Source organism: Nilaparvata lugens, chromosome 6 (genome assembly GCF_014356525.2).
Source record: "Nilaparvata lugens isolate BPH chromosome 6, ASM1435652v1, whole genome shotgun sequence".
In the NCBI taxonomy this organism is placed as follows: domain Eukaryota; kingdom Metazoa; phylum Arthropoda; class Insecta; order Hemiptera; family Delphacidae; genus Nilaparvata; species Nilaparvata lugens.
Window position 1 is genome coordinate 54446159 of NC_052509.1, and position 21902 is coordinate 54468060.

General features: G+C 34.7%; 1 protein-coding gene across 1 annotated transcript in view; it reads left to right on the forward strand.

Moving 5' to 3' along the window:
• LOC120351973 (Krueppel-like factor 6) overlaps window positions 1-18105 on the forward strand; it is a 117159-nt gene extending 99054 nt beyond the window's left edge. Inside the window, exon 2 of the mRNA XM_039431286.1 lies at window positions 17896-18105. Within this exon, the coding sequence (XP_039287220.1) occupies window positions 17896-18039 (144 nt within the window). The 3' untranslated portion in view covers window positions 18040-18105. The remainder of the gene's footprint in view (window positions 1-17895) is intronic.
• The last annotated feature ends 3797 nt before the right edge of the window (window positions 18106-21902 follow it).

Below are 21902 nucleotides of genomic sequence, written 5' to 3' on the forward strand. Positions count from 1 at the left end.
AATTCGGCTATAGAAGACATTGACAAGATAAAGGATCGGCATCCTTGTTCTCTTATCTTTCCCTAACTGCCATCATAACGTGGCCCTCACCATAGACAGAATATTCTGTATGTTATTCAGGTAGGCTACTCTCAAACAAGTAGAAAGGCGTTTCGAGAGATTATTTTTGAAATGAAGTGAATAAATTCTCAAAACGTATTTGGAAGGTAAATGTTGGAGGATCGTGACTGCTTTTAAAATGTAATCTGTGGAGAAGGAGGCGGTCAGATTTGTCCTTTGTTCAACGTGTTGACATTTAATTTTTCAGGTTACATTTTCTAGCATTCAGAGTTTGTAATATTCTGGGATTTTTTTCCCAAAGAGGTGGAACTAGAGAAACAGCAATATGAATACAATTTTTCCTATGATCTCGACGTTTCATTCGCTCCTGTACACACAGCAAATTATCAGAGCTATCTACATTATTACTCTCAACTGAAACTGAAATTCATTTTTCATGAATGTTTCACGATTTGATATAAACGTTGGTTCACTTTTGAACAATCAAGTCTTCAATTTACATTCACAAATCTTCGAGATTTTCAAGCCGTAGAGTCTCGGAACTTACAGTGAGAGCTTTAAGGTGCGTACAGATATACGCGCCGCGAACATGAGAAATTCAGTTTTAATCAGCTGATGCCAAGCTTTTTATATCTGTATCTTACCGTTTCTGTAAAAATACAGATATAGTCAGCTGATTAAAAGTGAATTGCTCATGTGCGCGGCGCGTATATCTATCTGTACGCACCTTTATACTATCATGACTACTCTCAACTAGAATTAAAATAAAGTTCCAATGAAATATCTCTCTCACTCTCTTTTCATTATTTTTATCCTTCATCCATTTATACAATAAGTACATCATCGGAATAATAGGGAAAGGAAAAATAAGATAACCTTGTGCTATTCCTCTCCAATTTTAGATAACACATAGTCCGAAATAGGTCAAGTCTTGTAGTTTTTCAATTCACAAGATTTTCAGTCCTCAAGTATTTTCACAAAGTAGATTTTTGAATTTAGATGCTTCGAAACTGTACATAGAAGGAATATTTCTCATTATTATCACTAGAATAGGAGATATTCACATATTAAAAATATAATTTTGAAGATTTACCGAAAAACAAACTTGATTCTAAAAGCACAGCAATTTGATCCAAGATTTCTTTTCGTTCTCCTCTGATAAACTGAGTTTATCAATGATATTTATGTAATGATGAGATCTCCTCTGATAGACTGAGTTTATCAATGATGTTTATCTAATGATGAGATCTCCTCTGATAAACTGAGTTTATCAATGATATTTGTGTAATGATGAGATCTCATTTATCTCTTTCCTGTATACTTGTAATATGAATATAAAGAAAATAAAAAATCTTAGTACCCTTTTTTAAAAATATTTTATCACAACATGTTTCGGTCATTTATGCCATTTCGAAAATGGCATGAATGACCGAAACATGTTGTGATAAAATATTTTAAAAGAGAGGTACTAAGATTTTTTATTTTCTTTATATTGATGAGATCTCCTCTGATAAACTGAGTTTATCAATGATGTTTATGTAATGATGAGATTGACAATGGTGTAACAACCGAAACCGGTCTTTCTAACTATCAATAAAATCTGTGGTTATTGACAATTTCTTAGTCTTTTTATCTAATATCCACAATATCAATTTTAATTACCACAATATCAACTTCTGAACTATACAAAAAGTCATCATAAGAATATAAGCAGATCATAATCTACCCATTTTTGAGCTGGAATCTCACTTCAGTGCAATATTATGATTACCATGTTGAACAAGGTTGACGATAATTAGGACAGACCTGTGCTTTGGCAGAAATGCAATACATGATACACAAATGTATTTGATCATGCAGTCTCTTTATGCTCGTTCAATTTGTCATTAGTGTCACACATATCAGTCCTTACACTTCCACTGTACAGAGAACGGTATTAGCTGAATATTTAATTACTTGCTAACTGATACATTAATCTGCCATAGCATTGTTTGTAACAACCAATGATTCTGTAGCGTTGTCTCCCTTGATTATACCATTGGTTGATTTGGGAGGGAAGGATTTTTAATTGGATTTGGATATGATGAACTAGCTAGAAACATACATCGATCTTGAATAATTGAAATTAGTCGTGTTGTGATTGAGAAGATGAGTATCTGATGTTTTCTATTGTGTTTTGTTTAAATACTTTCAGAAGCCCTACAGAAAAGTGATTATTAAAAGTGATTACACCAAGTGTTTTACAAAACAATGGCGATACCGTTAATAACATACGGTAGTGAGGCATGGATCTTGAACAGACAAAATGAATCTCGTATACAAGCTGCTGAAATGAGATTTTTACGAGCGGTCAAAGGTTGTAGTAGACTGGATAAAATAAGGAATGACAACATAACAGCTGAATTGAATGTAGAACCGCTATTGGATATTCTGAAGAAATATCGGGAAAATTGGTCTACTCATTTATTCAGAATGTCATCCAATAGGCTCCCAATATTAGCATGGGAGTACAAACCCGAAGGAAAGCGAGGCATAGGAAGACCAAGGAAGAAATGGATGCCGTACAGGCCAATAGAGCCTTATCCTTGTAAGAAGATGATGATGATGATGATGATGATGATGATGATGATGATGATGATGATTACACCAAGTTATTGAAGTTGTTATACATACAATTAAATTCTCCCACATTTTATAAAAAAATATCGGGGGATCGAGCTGTGGTCTGGAGTGAGAAGGCATAGAAAATTTGTAACGAAACATTGAATTTATAGTTTATATTTATTTATTCATTTTCTCAGTCGTACAATTATTTTAACAGTTATATGAGGAGGCACAACAGGCTTATGCCCAAAACTGTCCCTTTTCAAATTTATACTACAGTCCAAATCAAAATCTAGGTTAAGCGACTGTCACTCATCAAAATAACAATTTATCCACATTAAAAAAAAACACATCATCAATTACAAATAGAAATACTATGAATTTGATTCAGAATGATATACTATGTTTGCTACAATATTTGTTAATATACTATGTACTATTCTACACTAACAGCATCTAGTTACTATTTTTGACTTTTTGAAGTAAACATGTTTTCTAAAAAAAAGAGAAATGAACGAAAAAATGTTTCTCTTGCTAAATTTTTCTTCTCGTGAGATCAGCTGGATGATCCCACACATGCACTCGTTCACTCACTTCCATTACGGTATCGACAGACGACAAAATTTCCAGCTGTTTTCCAAGGACGTATTTATCCTTTTAATGTCCGTCAGCGAGTTATCCCAGGGTTGAGACCTAGTGCAATCGAATCTTCATATCATAGACCTACTTTGTTCCAAATTTCGTGAGAATCGTTAGAGCCGTTTTCGAGATCCGGTCATATACAGATATATATATCTACATCTAAACATATAAACAGAAATTGCTCGTTTAATTGTATAGGATAGACCTGGTCATTATATTATTACACATCTTCAAATATCCAGTTTGTTTCTGAATACTATCTGAGGGTTATTCCATTGAAATTATATAAGTTGTATTTTAAACGGAAAAATCCTTCACTTATTCTATCATTATTTTTCAAAAGATTACTGCGAAATGAATTGAGGATGGATTTTGCGGCTTTCACAGGAAATTCGTTTATTTCCTTGTTTTATTTTTGGCGGCTGATAGTCTCACATTATCGTTTCTCCTTCATTTTTCTAACAAAATCAGAATGTTTTTCAATTGTAGTCTGTTTTCCTGTAACTCACAGATGAATATGTATAATGTAGTAACAGAGAAAACTTCTGTACTTGATTAATAATAATAATCATTCTATTTGTTAACAGCACAGCTATACAAATGAGTTGAGTTGGTATACAATATTATTACAATCATCACACTGCATTAAAGTATTTTAGTAACTTACATTATACAATCTTTGGCAATAAATTGAATTATTTACAGGAAATTAACATAATTTTTAACGAGCTATGAAACATCGAGTAGACTACTGTAATTGACAAAACAAATATTTGCACCATATGGTAATAATCATAACACGGAAACAACACTATCATATTATTATAACAATTGATAATAGAATAGTAGTATACTATTTGAAAGGCTACTTGATTAATAGATTGTTTATTCTATGGTAATACATAGAATAAACTTTAGATTCCTATAAAATAAGTAGAATCACAAACCGTATTATAACAAGTCATTCATTTATTCATTTTATTGTACAAAATACTATAATTGACCGAGCGAAGTGAGGTCTAAGACTCAAGTAGACAGTTTGGCATTTCTCTCAATATTTGAATGTTTATATGTTGTGAATTTCCGGCGAAACGCGGTAATAGATTTTCATGAAATTTTTTGACAGGTATGTTCCTTTTCAAAGTGACCGTCGACGTATATACAAGGTTTTTGGAAATTTTGCATTTCAAGGATGATATAAAAGGAAAAAGGAGCCTCCTTCATACGCCAATATTAGAGTAAAAATCAGACTATAGAATTATTCATCATAAATCAGCTGACAAGTGATTACACAGATGTTTGGAGAAGTCAGTCTAATCATAGAGAAACAATAGCATAAGTAGATATCCCATGGTATAGGGTGTTTATGTCGCAACTTTTACTGTTATCTCAAGCCTATAGTCCACGTAGCTCTTTCCTGTGAAGCTTTATAAAGCTGGTAGTCTCTCATATTGTACCGTTCATACACTCTTATCCGGTCAAAACAGTAAAAATCAACAATATTCTACAGTAATTGGCTTGAGATAACAGTTAAAGTTGCGACATAAACGCCCTATACCATGGGATATCTACTTACGCTATTGTTTCTCTATGGTCTAATGCTGTATTTCCATAAGGTCTATAGTTTCAATCAGGTACTTGTGGATGAGAATACTGCGTGAGGTCTACTGTTCACAGAACTACTAGTATAATTATGACATTGGAGGAAAAACTTGTCATACCTATTGAATTAACGCTACATCAGAAAAAAAGCGTAATCTATGATTGAAGCTGTTTCTTGGTTGATTCTAGTTTGTTCAATTTCTTACTATACATTTTAACAATACAGATTAGTGTACATTCAAACTATCAAAATTATATATTAATTATTCCCAACTACATTTTAATAGTTATTTCTAACTGTTGTTCTTTCCCGATCATATTCAAATGAATTGTATTTGTATCAACAAATAAAGAAATCATTTTAAATAGTTTTTAAACTAGTAGTTCTGTGAACAGTAGACCTCGCGCGCTCAGTAAGTTACATTGACCTGTTGTTATGTTTTCTCAAAAATCAATAAAAATGACTAGAAGAAATCCTAAATAAACATAGAGCTTTCTGTCCTATCGTACCGTGACGTGTCGTCCCGGAATGTTAGTGTGAGCGCTGTTATCAGGTCTGGCTGCAACTGTCTACAACGTTGATGGAAAGATACATTTTCAAGATGTTCGATGTTTTTAAACGGGTAGTATTATAGTCCACTAGACAGCTGATTTATGATGAATTATTCTATAGTCTGATTTTTACTCTAATATTGGCGCATGAAGGAGGCTCCTTTTTCCTTTTATATTATCCTTGAAATGCAAAATTTCCAAAAACCTTGTATATACGTCGACGCGTAATTTAAAAAGGAACATACCTGTCAAATTTCATGAAAATCTATTACCGCGTTTCGCCGTAAATGCGCAACATGAAAACATATCAACATATAAACATTTTAAACATTAAGAGAAATGCCAAACCGTCGACTTGAATCTTAGACCTCACTTCGCTCGGTCAATAAATCATTTAAAATAGTTTTTAAACTATCATTTATCATCAGATAAAAATTCATGGCTCCACTAGTTGATGAGTTTCTCACGTCCAGCCTACAAAACATTATAAGCCAATTTTTCCTTTATTATATTATACATTATTCCTGAGAATAATGTAATACCATTTACAACAGTGGACATATTATGAGAATAACGTATCAACAGTAAACATATTGATACATAGCTATGACATTCTTCTGAGTTCTTCTACAAGCATCGTTTGAAAAAGTGAACATCGAAAAAAGTAAAATGAATGGAGAACCACTGTTCAAAAAGACAATCGCTTATCTTGTCATCATCCGAATGAATCCTCTCTAATGCTCCTCGACCAAGTCATTCTTTCACCACTTACCAGGGTCGTTAATCTTTTTCCGTTTTCCAATATTCTCTCCGCCGTGCACAGTACAAGTTATTCGAATTGGAAAAATTGTTTGAATCGGTAGTGAAGGTTTTGCGATGTAGACGAAACGTGACGAGCTGGTTCCAGGAAGAGAGATAGCGTGAGAGAGAGTGATGACGTTTGAGTTCTTTATTAATGTATGTTACAATATATACTAAGAGAGAGAGAGAGAGAGAGAGAGAGAGAGAGAGAGAGAGAGAGAAAAAGAGTGAGTGAGAGACAGAAAGAAAGAGAGAGAGAGAGAGAGTAAGAGAATGGGTGAGTGTGAGGAAGGTGACGAGCCTGAGATTGGCAAAGAGTTTTCAGAGGAAGAGAGAAAGATGGAAACGATGGCCAAACCATTAAGGAACGTGACATTAGAAAGAGATGGAAGATGGGTTACCGGTTGATATCCGGGAATTGTTAATCAATCAAACTTGTTTTTTTAGAGGGTTTTTCATTGTTCCGAAAAACCCTTAATCGAAGCCCGTAATCGAGCTCTAGTTTTAGCGCCTCCATGGTTACAGGCCACAGAGTTTCATCAGAAGAGGGGGAAATTCTCTACCCCCTCCCCATATGGGAGATCTGAAATCAACCCCCCTAGATTTTCATCAACCCCTCTCGGATTCTTTCAAGCGCTTAAATATAGTCCAGCTCATCCGTTTTCAGAATATGGTTTAATGATTTTTTAAACCATATCGCTGGAAAATATTTTCACAGCTGGCTGTATCTCTCACACTACAGCTACAGACTGCGAAAAGTTCTAAATAAACAGAGTTTGCTCTCTCGTCCGGCCATTTGCAAAACATAACACCAGCTAATGATAGAGAGTTGAGAAAATAATCCAGGTTCCATACCTGTTTGTAGAGCGTGTTCAGTAGTGAACTCTTTGAAACTGTTTCTCTTTATTATTTTAAATACTTTCATCTATTTGAATGAATTCATCCACATAAAATAACTATATAAAGTGAGTAAGCTGTAGAATGCTCTTCGAATAAAATAATGCTCATGGTATATCAGTATTTTATCTACCAATGCTCTCACATTAGTGTTGTTTGTTTCATAAATAAAGAAATAAATTTTTTGTAATAAATTCATCCGCATAAAGTATTTTAATCAGAGTAAGCAGTAGAAAGCTCGTGAAATAAATTCATGCTCATTGTTTATCATCTAAATCAGTTATTTAAGTAGTAATAGTATTTAATTCAATCAAATTGTATTTAATTGTGGTACTTGTAATTTTATGAAACCACCCACATTGTTGTTCTGTAAAGCACTCTATGATACGGTTCCTCTTTATTATTTTCAATACTTTTATCAATTTATTGGAATAAACTCATTGATATATGAGAATAAGGCAATTTCTAAGCTGTTCAGCTGCACTAGATAACCATACAAAAACTAATTTTTATATTGTATATCTTTGTAACTCACTTGTTTTTTGTTCAAATAAAATAAAATATATGCAGTAGTAAGCAGTAGAATGAACGTGAAATAAATCCAAGCTCATGATAAATATCTGAATTTTTTCATTTATTCGATTACCAACGGTTACACCAATTTCTAACTCAAGTACAATAATATGGGAGGATACAAAATAACCAGACAATAATAAAGATTAAAGTGAAATATATGCAAAATAAATTAGGCATATAAGCAGTAGAATACACTTGTAATTCTATTGAAACACCCACATTGTTATTTTATTAAGTCTGTAAAGCTTTCTCTCCTCCAATGAACATCCATAAACACATTATTGTTTATCAGTGTTGTTAATCCACTGGAAGTTTGTGAGACTGACTGTGTGATGTAAAATAATATTTATTTAGGATGATTATGAATTAATGGTTTTGCAATTTCCAATGATCATCATCATCATCATCATCATTACTTCCTGATTGAAATGTTTATGCTTTTCAATATTTTCTCAGATAATCATCATCATAACCATAATAATCATCATCATCATCTCCTGACCGAAACGTTTATGTAGCTTTTCAATATTTTCTCAGACGATTACTCTCAGTTGAAATCTTTATCATTTCATCTCTATTATTAGGGGTTAAAATATTCAGGGTTCATAAATAGAAAATTATACTAAATAAATTGTCTATTTCTCTCAAGAGTTATGATCCATCGTTTATTCTTTATTTGAAACCTCCTAATTACTTGTTGACTGGTGTGGTACCTTAGTAGTCAACTGAATGTTCCCTCAATAGATGAATGAATGAGGAACTAAAGGTGCGTACAGATTTACGCGCCGCGAACATGAGCAATTCACTTTTAATCAGTTGATGCCAAGTTTTCATATCTGTATTTTACCGTTTCTGTAAAAATACAGATATAGTCAGCTGACTAAAAGTGAATTGCTCATGTTCGCGAAGCGTATATATCTGTAGGCACTTTAACATGACAATAACATTAAATTTATGTAGAAGTTGCTGAAGCATTAGTTCACGCCTCAAAAATCAAGGAACTCTCTGATTGGTCAATGGCTTGGTCTGTCGCCATTTTACCTCCATAGCTCACTGCCAATAGGAGGCAAGATCTTGAGAACGTCACATGACTTTCTCATTGGAAGCTGTCTCATTCTCACCTCATTCGTGCTCTCTGTTTCTTCTTCTTTAAGTTTTCATATAAACTTCACCAAATATTCATTTGGTAGAGTACATTGGGGTTCATATGATATTAGCTACTCCATCCTGTTTACTTGCTGATGATTTGATTTTTTAGTATTTCTGAACGTTTATCCTGTATCTATGCTGTACCTTATACCTTTATGTCTTATACCTTCTTCTTCTTCATCTATTGCCCACACTTGTAGGATCAATGGCGTCATGTCATGAATAAAATAAACTAGTAGTTCTGTGAACAGTAGACCTCACGCAGTATTCTCATCCACAAGTACCTGATTGAAACTATAGACCTTATGGAAATACAGCAATAGACTGGCTTCTCCATACATCTGTGTAATCACTTGTTAGCTGATTTATGATGAATAATTCTATAGTCTGATTTTTACTCTAATATTGGCGTATGAAGGAGGCTTCTTTTTCCTTTTATATTATCCTTGAAATGCAAAATTTCCAAAAACCTTGTATATACGTCGACGCGCAATTAAAAAAGGAACATACCTGTCAAATTTCATGAAAATCTATTACTGCGTTTCACCGTAAATGCGCAACATATAAACATTTAAACATTAAGAGAAATGCCAAACCGTCGACTTGTATCATAAGGTGCGTACAGATTTACGCGCCGCGAACATGAGCAATTCATTTTTAATCAGCTGATGCCAAGCTTTTTATATCTGTATCTTACCGTTTCTGTAAAAATACAGATATAGTCAGCTGATTAAAAGTGAATTGCTCTTGTTCTCAGCTGATGCCAAGCTTTTTATATCTGTATCTTACCGTTTCTGTAAAAATACAGATATAGTCAGCTGATTAAAAGTGAATTGCTCATGTTCTCGGCGCGTATATCTGTATGCACCTTTAGACCTCACTTCGCTCGGTCAACAAAAAAATGAGTGTTGATAAAGATGGCAGTGATCAAGTTCAGATAGAAAAACAATAAAAATTACGTTCGAAATTAATAAAGTTATTCATTTTGATTTGGGGATTCAATAGGTTCGCAGTTACATATCTTTTTTCTCCAATTTATTTCTAAATCTCAGTGATTTTCAGCTTACTTGTTTATCCATACCACAGGCTTTAATATAATGAAGATTCCTGTTGTATTCTCTCCATAGGAAACTGATGAGACTGCATAGGTTGGTATCACATTAAAATGCACTTCGCCCCGCTGAAGCTAGTTAACTCATTACACGCGGGTGTAATTCCCGTACTCCAGATGAGAGAGTACAGCCCTAAAATTACCAGGTTTATGTCATAAGAAAAGTACATTCCCTTGTGCAGGTCTTGAAAATTGCCAGCTTTATGACTTGTGAAAGAGTGTAATGTCTCATCTGGATAATAAGGGTGGGGCGAATGTCTGGTACATTAATCAACCTTACTACTAGGTCCCCGTGTAATGGCTGTATTTGATTAACATTGGTGTTGCTATCCTTGTCTATCATCCAACAAAGCAGATGGCGCTATCCTTCTCTAGCTCCAAACGCTGCCAGAAAACAGTTTTTAACAATTATATAGTATATTTCGCACCTAGAGCAGAAAAACATTTTTGCCCGTGGTGCGAACGCTATTTTTCGCCACACACAAAAATAAACAATTTATATATGAGAATAGTTGTTTACTAAGCACTTCCGAAAGCTGAAGTGGAAGGTGATAGCTCTAGCAAATCTGAGGTAATCTGAATATCAGGAAATTGTCCAAGTATTTTTATTTTTTATTCTGATTTGTCTAAATAACTTAAAAGATGATGTTCAATTATGTGGGAGGTTGAGTTTATACTTTTTTATTCTTTCAAATGACAATAAGATGATATTATTATAAATGTTTTAATTATTGAATAATGAACACAAATAATGAAAAGTTTTTTGATCAGCTGTTTTTTGATCACCTTTCTTAGTTCCATGTTAGCGGCTGGAAAGGGCACTCTTTCCAGCCTAGGCCGGAAAGAACCCTGTTCTGACGTCAGACGAGAGTCGTCTGCAAACAATGTCTTTCAGATCTACGTAGGGACTGGAAAACAACTGCTTTCTGTGCAGTGTGACGAAAAATAATTAATAGGCAACATAATATTTGATCTCAATCTCGAAAATGTAATAATAATTGAAAACTATTGAATTGAAAAATCATTAAAGGTCACCATATCGCGATAGTTATTGGTTGTTTATATTATTTTAAAACTGTTGAATAGCTATTTTTCTTTGGAAGCCTTTCGCGTGAATATATTTTTCGTTGGAATACATGTACGTTCACACATGCTCGACACAATTGTCCTGTCGTTAGTGGCCAGCCTTATCAGGCTATTCATATCCTTCGTCTGGGACGAATTGCTAGTAGATGATTTTTCTTTTCTCATTCGTTAATTTTCTCTTCACTTTTTTCCCCGTTAAGACCGTCCAAATCATAGTTCCCAACAGAATTTACCTCCAGTTTCCCATTCGCTCAGATCTACTCAATCAGTTTCTCGAATATCGGCTACAGATTTTGTGAAGTTCTGGCCTTCTTAGGTCACAATTAATCTCCACAACTCCAGATTCCAACTCACTCAGATTTACTCATTAAGGTTCTTGAGAAGCGGTCACGAATTATGTGGCATACTGACGTCTCTGACATGACGTTCTTACGTTCCAGCGTTGTCACGTTCTGACGTTTTTACGTTCCAGTGTTCTCATGTTCTGACATTCTTACGTTCACGGTTCTTAGACTACGTCACAATATTCATATTCACTACTCCAAGTTCCAACTCATTCACATCTACTCATTCAGTTTCTTGAATATCCGTAACACTTTTTTGGCATACTAACGTCTGCGACGTGACGTACTTATGTTTTCGCCCCACTTGGATGTAATGAGCTGGTTTACGTGCGTCATATGGAGGCCGAAAGTGATTGTTTTCTGACCAGGCCGGTAAAATTTTTACGGCCCTAGGGCTGTAAAATAACCTTGAAGTCAGCTGATTCTGATGTGATGTGAGCGTGTTTACAAAATAGTTTATGAAACGGAATCAGTTTATGCTTCTAGAATTGAATAAAGTTTTTGCAATAATATACTATCATTTTATTTGGATGAATGAAATACAGATATAGTCAGCTGATTAAAAGTGAATTGCTCATGTTCTCGGCGCGTATATCTGTATGCTCCTTTAGACCTCACTTCGCTCGGTCAACAAAAAAATGAGTGTTGATAAAGATGGCAGTGATCAAGTTCAGATAGAAAAACAATAAAAATTACGTTCGAAATTAATAAAGTTATTCATTTTGATTTGGGGATTCAATAGGTTCGCAGTTACATATCTTTTTTCTCCAATTTATTTCTAAATCTCAGTGATTTTCAGCTTACTTGTTTATCCATACCACAGGCTTTAATATAATGAAGATTTCTGTTGTATTCTCTCCATAGGAAACTGATGAGACTGCATAGGTTGGTATCACATTAAAATGCACTTCGCCCCGCTGAAGCTAGTTAACTCATTACACGCGGGTGTAATTCCCGTACTCCAGATGAGAGAGTACAGCCCTAAAATTACCAGGTTTATGTCATAAGAAAAGTACATTCCCTTGTGCAGGTCTTGAAAATTGCCAGCTTTATGACTTGTGAAAGAGTGTAATGTCTCATCTGGATGATAAGGGTGGGGCGAATGTCTGGTACATTAATCAACCTTACTACTAGGTCCCCGTGTAATGGCTGTATTTGATTAACATTGGAGTTGCTATCCTTGTCTATCATCTAACAAAGTAGATGGCGCTATCCTTCTCTAGCTCCAAACATTGCCAGAAAACAGTTTTTAACAATTATATAGTATATTTCGCACCTAGAGCAGAAAAACATTTTTGCCCGTGGTGCGAACGCTATTTTTCGCCACACACAAAAATAAACAATTTATATATGAGAATAGTTGTTTACTAAGCACTTCCGAAAGCTGAAGTGGAAGGTGATAGCTCTAGCAAATCTGAGGTAATCTGAATATCAGGAAATTGTCCAAGTATTTTTATTTTTTATTCTGATTTGTCTAAATAACTTAAAAGATGATGTTCAATTATGTGGGAGGTTAAGTTCATACTTTTTTATTCTTTCAAATGACAATAAGATGATATTATTAAAAATGTTTTAATTATTGAATAATGAACACAAATAATGAAAAGTTTTTTGATCAGCTGTTTTTTGATCACCTTTCTTAGTTGCATGTTAGCGGCTGGAAAGGGCACTCTTTCCAGCCTAGGCCGGAAAGAACCCTGTTCTGACGTCAGACGAGAGTCGTCTGCAAACAATGTCTTTCAGATCTACGTAGGGACTGGAAAACAACTGCTTTCTGTGCAGTGTGACGAAAAATAATTAATAGGCAAAATGATATTTGATCTCAATCTCGAAAATGTAATAATAATTGAAAACTATTGAATTGAAGAATCATTAAAGGTCACCATATCGCGATAGTTATTGGTTGTTTATATTATTTTAAAACTGTTGAATAGCTATTTTTCTTTGGAAGCCTTTCGCGTGAATATATTTTTCGTTGGAATACATGTCCGTTCACACTTCCTCGACACACATGTCCTGTCGTTAGTGGCCAGCCTTATCAGGCTATTCATATCCTTCATCTGGGACGAATTGCTAGAAGATGGTTTTTCTTTTTTCATTCGTTAATTTTCTCTTCACTTTTTTCCCGTTAAGACCGTCCAAATCATAGTTCCCATCAGAATTTCCCCCCAGTTTCCCACTCGATCAGATCTACTCAATCAGTTTCTCGAATATCGGCTACAGATTTTGTGAAGTTCTGGCCTTCTTACGTCACAATCAATCTCCACAACTCCAGATTCCAACTCATTCATTAAGGTTCTTGAGAAGCGGTCATGAATTATGTGGCATACTGACGTCTCTCACATGACGTTCTTACGTTCCAGCATTCTCACGTTCTGACATTCTTACGTTCACGGTTCTTAGACTACGTCACAATATTCATATTCACTACTCCAAGTTCTAACTCATTCAGATCTACTCATTCAGTTTCTCGAATATCGGTGACACTTTTTTGGCATACTAACGTCTGCGACGTGACGTACTTATGTTTTTACCTCCAAGCGTTCTCATGTTCTGACACTCTCACATTCTCATGTCAAAATATTGACCTTCACTACTCCATATTTCAACTCATTCATATCTACTCCTCAATCAGTTTCTCGAGAAGCGACTACACATTCTGTGGCATACTGACGTCAGCGACGGGACGTTCTTACGTTCTAGCATTCTCACGTTGTTGCGTTTTTACGTTCATACGTCACATATTCATTCTTACTACTCCACGTTCAGATTCACACAGATCTACTAAGTTTCTCGAGATGCGGCCACACACTTAGTGACGCTCTGAGGACTTCTTACGTCACATCAGTCTCCCATCTGTCTTCCAAGTTCTCTGGTATTCAATGAGTCAGTCACCCCATCTTTCTCCCCACTTCCTTGGTATTTAGTGCGTGTTTTCTAGTTCCGGACTATAAGTTGAACTCTTCTACACTCAAGACCGGTTGCACAAAACACAAAAGCCAGTTAGATTTTAATCATGATTGAATGCTACAAGAACCAATCAGAGAAGCCTTCTTCTCCAAAGAACATGATCTGATTGGTTCTCGTAATTAATTCCACGAGAACCAATCAGAGAAAGTTTTTTTCAAAAAAGAGGCTTCTCTGAATGGTTCTCGTGAAATTAATCACGATTAAAATCTAACCGGCTTCTGTGCAACCGGGACCCAGAGGGCAACTGTAAGAAGCATCATCACCATCCTCTGTCTTCATGAATAGATTAATAATTATTATTAAACGGAAATCCCAATTAAATGCTGTAAAACACCCCGAAGACTTCTGCTACTGAAAATATTGACAATTGGGTGAACAGCTAGATGGAAATTCCTATTCAATATTTGCAGTAGCAGAAGTCTTCTGGGTGATTTGCAGTATTTAATTGGGATTTTCGTTTAATAATAATTATTAATCTATTCATGAAGACAGAGGATGGTGATGATGCTTCTCACAGTTGCCCTCTGGGTCCCGGTTGCACAGAAGCCGGTTAAATTTTAATCGTGATTAATTTCACGAGAACCATTCAGAGAAGCCTCTTTTTTGAAAAAACTTTCTCTAATAGTTAAGCATTTGAACAAATGGAACTTCCAATTTATTTCCATCTGTAGACGGATATTGTTCAAAGGGGATATCGAGCATTACTCTAGAAGGGCGTATCTTACCGTTTCTGTAAAAATACAGACATAATCAGCTGATTAAAAGTGAATTGCTCATGTTCACGGCGCGTATATTTGTACGCACATTAACAGTTGCACTCTGAGGCCCGGTTGCTTCAGGGTGATTTACAGCATTCAATTGGGACTTTCGTTTAATAATAGTTATTTATTAATAAGCATTTGAACAAATGGAACTTCCAATTTATTTCCATCTGTAGACGAATATTGTTCAAAGGGGAGATCGGGCATTACTCTAGAAGGGTGCACAATCTATTTCTGAGCCGGAAGTTTGTAAACATCTGGAGGTGGATGTTGTGATGATGTTGAGGGGGTTGGGGGTGATAGAGATGGGGTATGGTGGTTTTGAGGGGTGGTGGGGAAGTTAGAGATGATAAGGGGAAGCTTAGTTGAGAGAGAGGTCTAGAGGAGGAAGCTTGTAGTTAAGAGGGGGTAAGTTAGAGTGTATTTGAGGGGTAATCTTGGAGTGATGAGAGGGTAAGTTTGTGATGGGTAGGGGGATCTTGGAGGGATGAGAGGGGTAAGTTTTGGAGGGAGAGAGGAAGTTAGTAAGATGTGACGAGGAAGTGGTGAGTTTTTGATGGCGGGAGGGGTAAAAGCAAAAAGTAGAGAGAGACTGACGACAAAGAAGTAGACTCTGCTTCAGAGGCTCAGAAGGATCTGTTGTATATTCCCAGTTTATAAGTGGTTTTTAGAGAGCTGGCAAGAACGGTTTGTTCAAAGTCTTGTTTTAGTTCCGTGTCTATGAGGGACCACGACAAACCCTGTTATCACACTTTTTCCTCCCGGAACATTCCCGAAAGCTCTGGTTTGTTTTTTGTATGTCAAGCCTGTAAACTGATGATGACGTCATTCAGTATGATATTTTTGAATATCAAAGCTCCCGATCGGTTTATACTTGGTTACAAGGATATTAGATATCTATACTTTTGAGATTATACTGTCAGAATGTTATTCATTTATTTATCTAGGTGCCTCCTCTTATTGATCTCAAAAAATCCGGTGTGGCGCACTCACACAACTTTCCTTGCCGTTCTGAAAATTGATCACCTGACGCTAGTGTTCACGCGCTTCACAGTGAATGATTCAATAGAATCAACAGTTGCCAACAGTTTGCAATTGAATAATAACATTTTCTTGAATTTCGAGCTTATTTCCATTTTTAGGTGAAAATTTTACTAAACATTTATTGTAGAGATTTTCATGCTCAATCCTTTCCACTTTAATTTTGTTGTCTAAATCGTATCTGAAGACTGATAATTAGGAATCTAGAATTAAACTTTGCATAGATGGGGCGAAGCCCTTATATGTACACACATGTTCTGTATGTGTATTAAGTAAGGACCTTAAGTTCCAAATTTCAAGTCATTCCGTTGATTGGGAGATGAGATATCGTGTACACAGACGCACATACACTCATACACACACACATACAGACCAATACCCAAAAACCACTTTTTTGGAGTCAGGGAACCTTGAAACGTATAGAAATATAGAAATTGGGGTAGTCTACCTTAATTTTTTTCGGAAAGCAATACTTTCCTTACGTATGGTAAATAGGGCAAAAAAGTAAAGTAAAGATAGGACAAAGAAAGTAAAAATAGATATAAGTTAATATGAGTTGTTCCTCATCTACACCCAGAATATAAACGTTTTAAGGTCCATAAGGCTAGGCACACACCAGTTAGTCAAGACAAGACAAGACATGATCAGACAGTTTCAGTCACAATACTTCACATAGTTGCTTATGAAGACATGTCTAATTGCAATGACTAATCAGTGTGAGATACGTCACAAGCAGCTATGTGAAGTATTGTGACTAAACGTGTCTAATCATGTCTTGTCTTGACTTACTACTGATGTTCGCCTAGCCTAAGAGTCAACAACGTTTATCGCTAAACTAGGCTCACTAAAATATATGGTCGCTTATAGTATATAGTACTGTAGTTCATTCATAATATACTAGCAGGTAACCCGTGCTCCACAAGGGTCTATTTTATAACTTGACAAACTAAAAACTTGAAGTAATGAAATCTTGAAGAATTGAAAATAGGTCTATAACCATCCCTGGTTAATTGAGAATCGATATGCAAAATATCCAATTAATCAGTCCAGTAGTTCAGACGTTATGATGTGTCGAATATAATTTTCCTATCCCATACGTGTATAAGCCAATTCTTTCATCTATTATAGTATAGATCATATTCCAGGTTTCAAACTGGATAGTGTGCTCAATCTCTTTTTCATCTTGCAGACAATAACCTATCATATTTTGGCAAAAATTACTGTAGAACTGTTCTTATTCGTGGGAAAAAATAGAAAGCATATGGAAATTATTGAGATATTGCAGTTATTTAAATGCTGATAAATTATTTGATGATATTAAAAAGAGAAAATATTGAAAACGACTAATCAATAACCGTTCTTATTCGTGGGAAAACCCAGAAAACAGATTGAAATTATTGAGATATTGCATTTATTTAAATGCTTAAGAATTATTTGATAATAATTAAAAATAGAGAATATTAAAAACGACTAATCAGTAGCCTACTCGTCTTTGGCCGTTTTTTACATCTTCAACTCTGGAGCTCCAGTGTGTTGTGTTTGTATTTTCAAATTGAGCTTTGAAAAATACTAAATTTGAGGGAAAATTTCGAATTGATTGATTTTTTTCGTTTTAAAATTGATTTCGACTCTTACCAAATTCACGAGATTACAGTAACAAAACTGCATTGTCTAACTGTACATTTCTCTCGTTTTACAGGTAATTATGAACTTTTGGAGTTTCCTTCATTGCTTTGGATTTTCCATGCAACACTACTATTTTAAGGTGAGTTTGGCGGTAGACTACAATGCTTTTCAATATCATTTTCATTTCCTATTGCATGGGTTTCAAGGACGTTTTTGAATGTTACCATACAAACTAATATTATATCCTAGCAGGGAACCCGTGCTCTGCTAGGGTGTACTTTTAAACTTGACAAACTGAAAACTTGACCGAGTGGCATCTTGAAAAATTGAAAGTAGGCTATAACCATAGAGAAACAATAGCGTAAATAGATATCCCATGGTATAGGGCGATTATGTCGCAGCTTTTACTGTTATCTAAAGCCGATTATTGTCGATATTCACTGTTTTGACCGAGTAAGAGTGTATGAACAGCATAATATGAGAGACTACCAGCGTCATAAAGCTTCATGGGAAAGAAATACATGAACTATCGGCTTGAGATAACACTAAAAGTTGCGACATAAACGCCCTATACCATGGGATATCTACTTATGCTATTGTTTCTCTATGCTATAACTATCCTTGGTTAATTAAAAATCTATATGCAAAATTTCAAGTTAATTAGTCCAGTAGTTCAAACGTGATGATGCGTCAAACATGATTTTCCTATCCCGTAAGTGTATTATAAGCCACTTCTTTCCTTTATTATAGTATAGATTATCCATTCTTATTCAATTGATTTTTGATTGAAATGTATGAAACACACAAGAGCTAATTTTTTTCAATCAAATTCGCTCTTATTACAAATTTTAAATATTTTATAATTTAAAGACATGTTACAAACTCTTTATAATATGACTTATCATTGAAAATTTTAAATTTGAATCTCATTTTTATTTTATAACCAGACGATGGTGTGATATCACCGAAACTAGTTGTTAAACTATTTTAAAGTTTTTTTTTTAAATAAAGGGTGCTATAAGATTTTATATTGTTTTATTCATTGAAAATGAATATTTTTAATTAATGAATACAAATATCTCAACTTCGGTATTTTTGATTGTCGGCTTCTATAATTTTCCATCTTGGTATTTTTCTAAAGTCATATTTGATTGAATCAATTAAGTCTGATCAATCAATGAACTTTTGTTTCAATTATTATCGGGAATACAGTAAAAATTAATGGATTGGAACTGGGGACACATGAACATGCCTGAGACAATAAAGATAATTGAATTCCGTAGTCCCATTGTAACTCCAGCAAAATTACTATTATTAATGACATTATCAATGCTTTGCGGGTGAATTGAATTCTGTATCTAATTAGCGTATCTAGTGTATTGAATTCATTGATAAATGAGGTGAAATTTGCAATTTTGCATGTAATTGCATTGTCATTCATTGCAATGCGTTCATTCAGTAATATCCATTCAATAGCTTTCCTTACGGTATGCAAATAAATAGCCTTGCGTCAAAGGTCAGGGGTCAGCAAACTTTTTTGCAATATTTTGGTTCGTTGACCTAGTAGAGAAATGATAAACAAAGAATGGAAATCAATCTTTTTTTTCATATTTTAGTGATAATGATGTGAAATTAATATTCCCACTATGTTTGGTTTTGAAGCATCTAAAATAAAAAGTCTACTTTGTAAGAATATTCAGGGACTGAAAATTTTGTGAAATGGACAACTACAAGACTTGACCTATTTCGGACTAAGTGTAACCTTATCTGAATTTGGGAGAGGCATAGCACAAGGTTACCTTTTTTTTCTCTTCCTGTCATTTTTGATGATGTACTTATCCCTAAAGAGACACACTGGGGTATTTCACACCCCAGGGATTTTTTCTTCTGTTCTGCAGATGACAATAACAAACAGAAGGGAAATTTTGCCCAGTCTAAATTAGGTTTGTAGTATTGTCAACTACTCTTCACCACTCTCAGTCAGTAAAAACATTCTACAAGGTCACCAGCTCATCTTGTTCCTCGTTTGGGGTGTCTAACACTCCAGAGTGTCTTTTACATAGGACTTTATCAAATACTGTTATAACAAAGATGTACTTGTATTGAGCAATACGAATGTGGTATGGGATGATGGATCAGAGTGGAATAAATGCTATGATTCTCTACAACTTGAGATACGAAACAATAAAATGAAGAGACGTGAGTTTTTGATGAAGTTGTCATTGGCAACGATCAAGCCATTCCTTCAAACCAGATTAGGAACTCCAACACGCAGGCGGAATATACGTACTTCTAAAATTAGTATAAATATTGATAAGCAGTGCTTTACTTTTGATTTATGTATGCACTTGGAACAAAAATGATTAAGAAATGATGAAGTATGGGCTAAGTACTTGTTTTCTCTATTTATTTTTCAAAGAAGAATGCAAAATTAAATTAGGGGTGTTCAACACCCCGTGTGTCTACTGAGTTAGCATGAAGTAAGTGTGTCTCTGTAGGGTGTACTTATTGTATGGAACAAAATATAATAAATTGATTATTATAAAGAAGAATGAACAGTTTATAATTACATCTGGTATCAGCTATCCTCTATAGAAGGCAGTGGCAAGGTTATCGGCTACGCTGTTCTCCTATCTTTCTCCACTGCCATTATAACGTGGACCTCACTACAGGTGTCAACCATAGAATAAAACAATCCTATAAGTTTTCTCAGGTGTCACCTGATAGCGATGTGTAAGCAAATAGGCCGAAACTTTTTGGAGTTGGAACTGTTCATTGAACGGAAACGAAATACTCCGGAAAGTTGCACACACTTTCAATACTCTACAAACTTCGTGAACTTGCAAAGTAAATAAATCAAACGATCCGTTCATCCGCCTTCTTAACGTGTCGGAGTTCTCGCAAACAGCTTCTCACATCTAATAGCTGTCGAAAATGGAATCCTGAGAAATAGTTTATGTCAATAACGATGTGGAATGTGGAAAGACGTATGTTTTCAGGCTGTTAAAATATGTGAGTTTGAAGGATTTGTTTCATAATTTTTGAAATATTCTCACAACTACGCTGACATGAGAATCTACTCTCATTTACGAGCATCTTTTCAACATTTCTCACATAATTATTATTTAACGAAAATCCTACATAAATGCTGCAAATCACCCTGAAGACTTCTGCTACTGCAGACATTGACAACAGGGTTAACAGCTAGATGTTCTGCAGTAGCAGAAGTCTTCGGGGTGATTTGCAGCATTTATTTAGGATTTTCGTTAAATAATAATTATATATTAATTAGCATTTAAATAAATGCATTCTCTATTCAATTCCATCTGATTTCTCACATAATCTAAATGCATCTAAATTTTAAAAATCTACCTTCTGAAAAGAATTAAGGACTGAAAATTCTGTGAAGTGAACAACTACAATACTCACACTATTTCGGACTATGTGTAACCTAATCTAAATTTGGGAGAGGAATAGCACAAGGTTACCTTAATTTTTCTCTCCGTATCATTTCGATGATGTACTTACTGTATGAATCAATAGAGAATAATCGTTCATGAAACCCATTGATTTTAACTGTTTGTCGTGATTGAACCAACAGAATTAATAAAAGGAATTAAATGTTTAATTGACCGAGCGAAGTGAGATCTAACATTCAAGTCGACGATTTGGCATTTCTCATAATGTTTAAATGTTTCAATGTTTATATGTTGCGCATTTAAGGCGAAACGCGGTAACAGATTTTCATGAAATTTGACAGGTACCTATGTTCCTTTTTTAATTGCGCGTCGACGTATATACAAGGTTTTTGAAAATTTTGCATTTCAAATATAATATAAAAGGTAAAAGGAGCCTCCTTCATACGCCAATATTAGAGTAAAAATCAGACTATAGAATTTATTCATCATAAATCAGCTGTCTAGTGGACTACTACCCGTTCAAAAACATCGAACATCTTTAAAATGTATCAACCCATCAACGTTAGTGGACAGTTGACTATAATACTACCCGTTCAAAAACATTGAACATCTTGAAAATGTATCTTTCCATCAACGTTGTAGACAGTTGCAGCCAGACCTG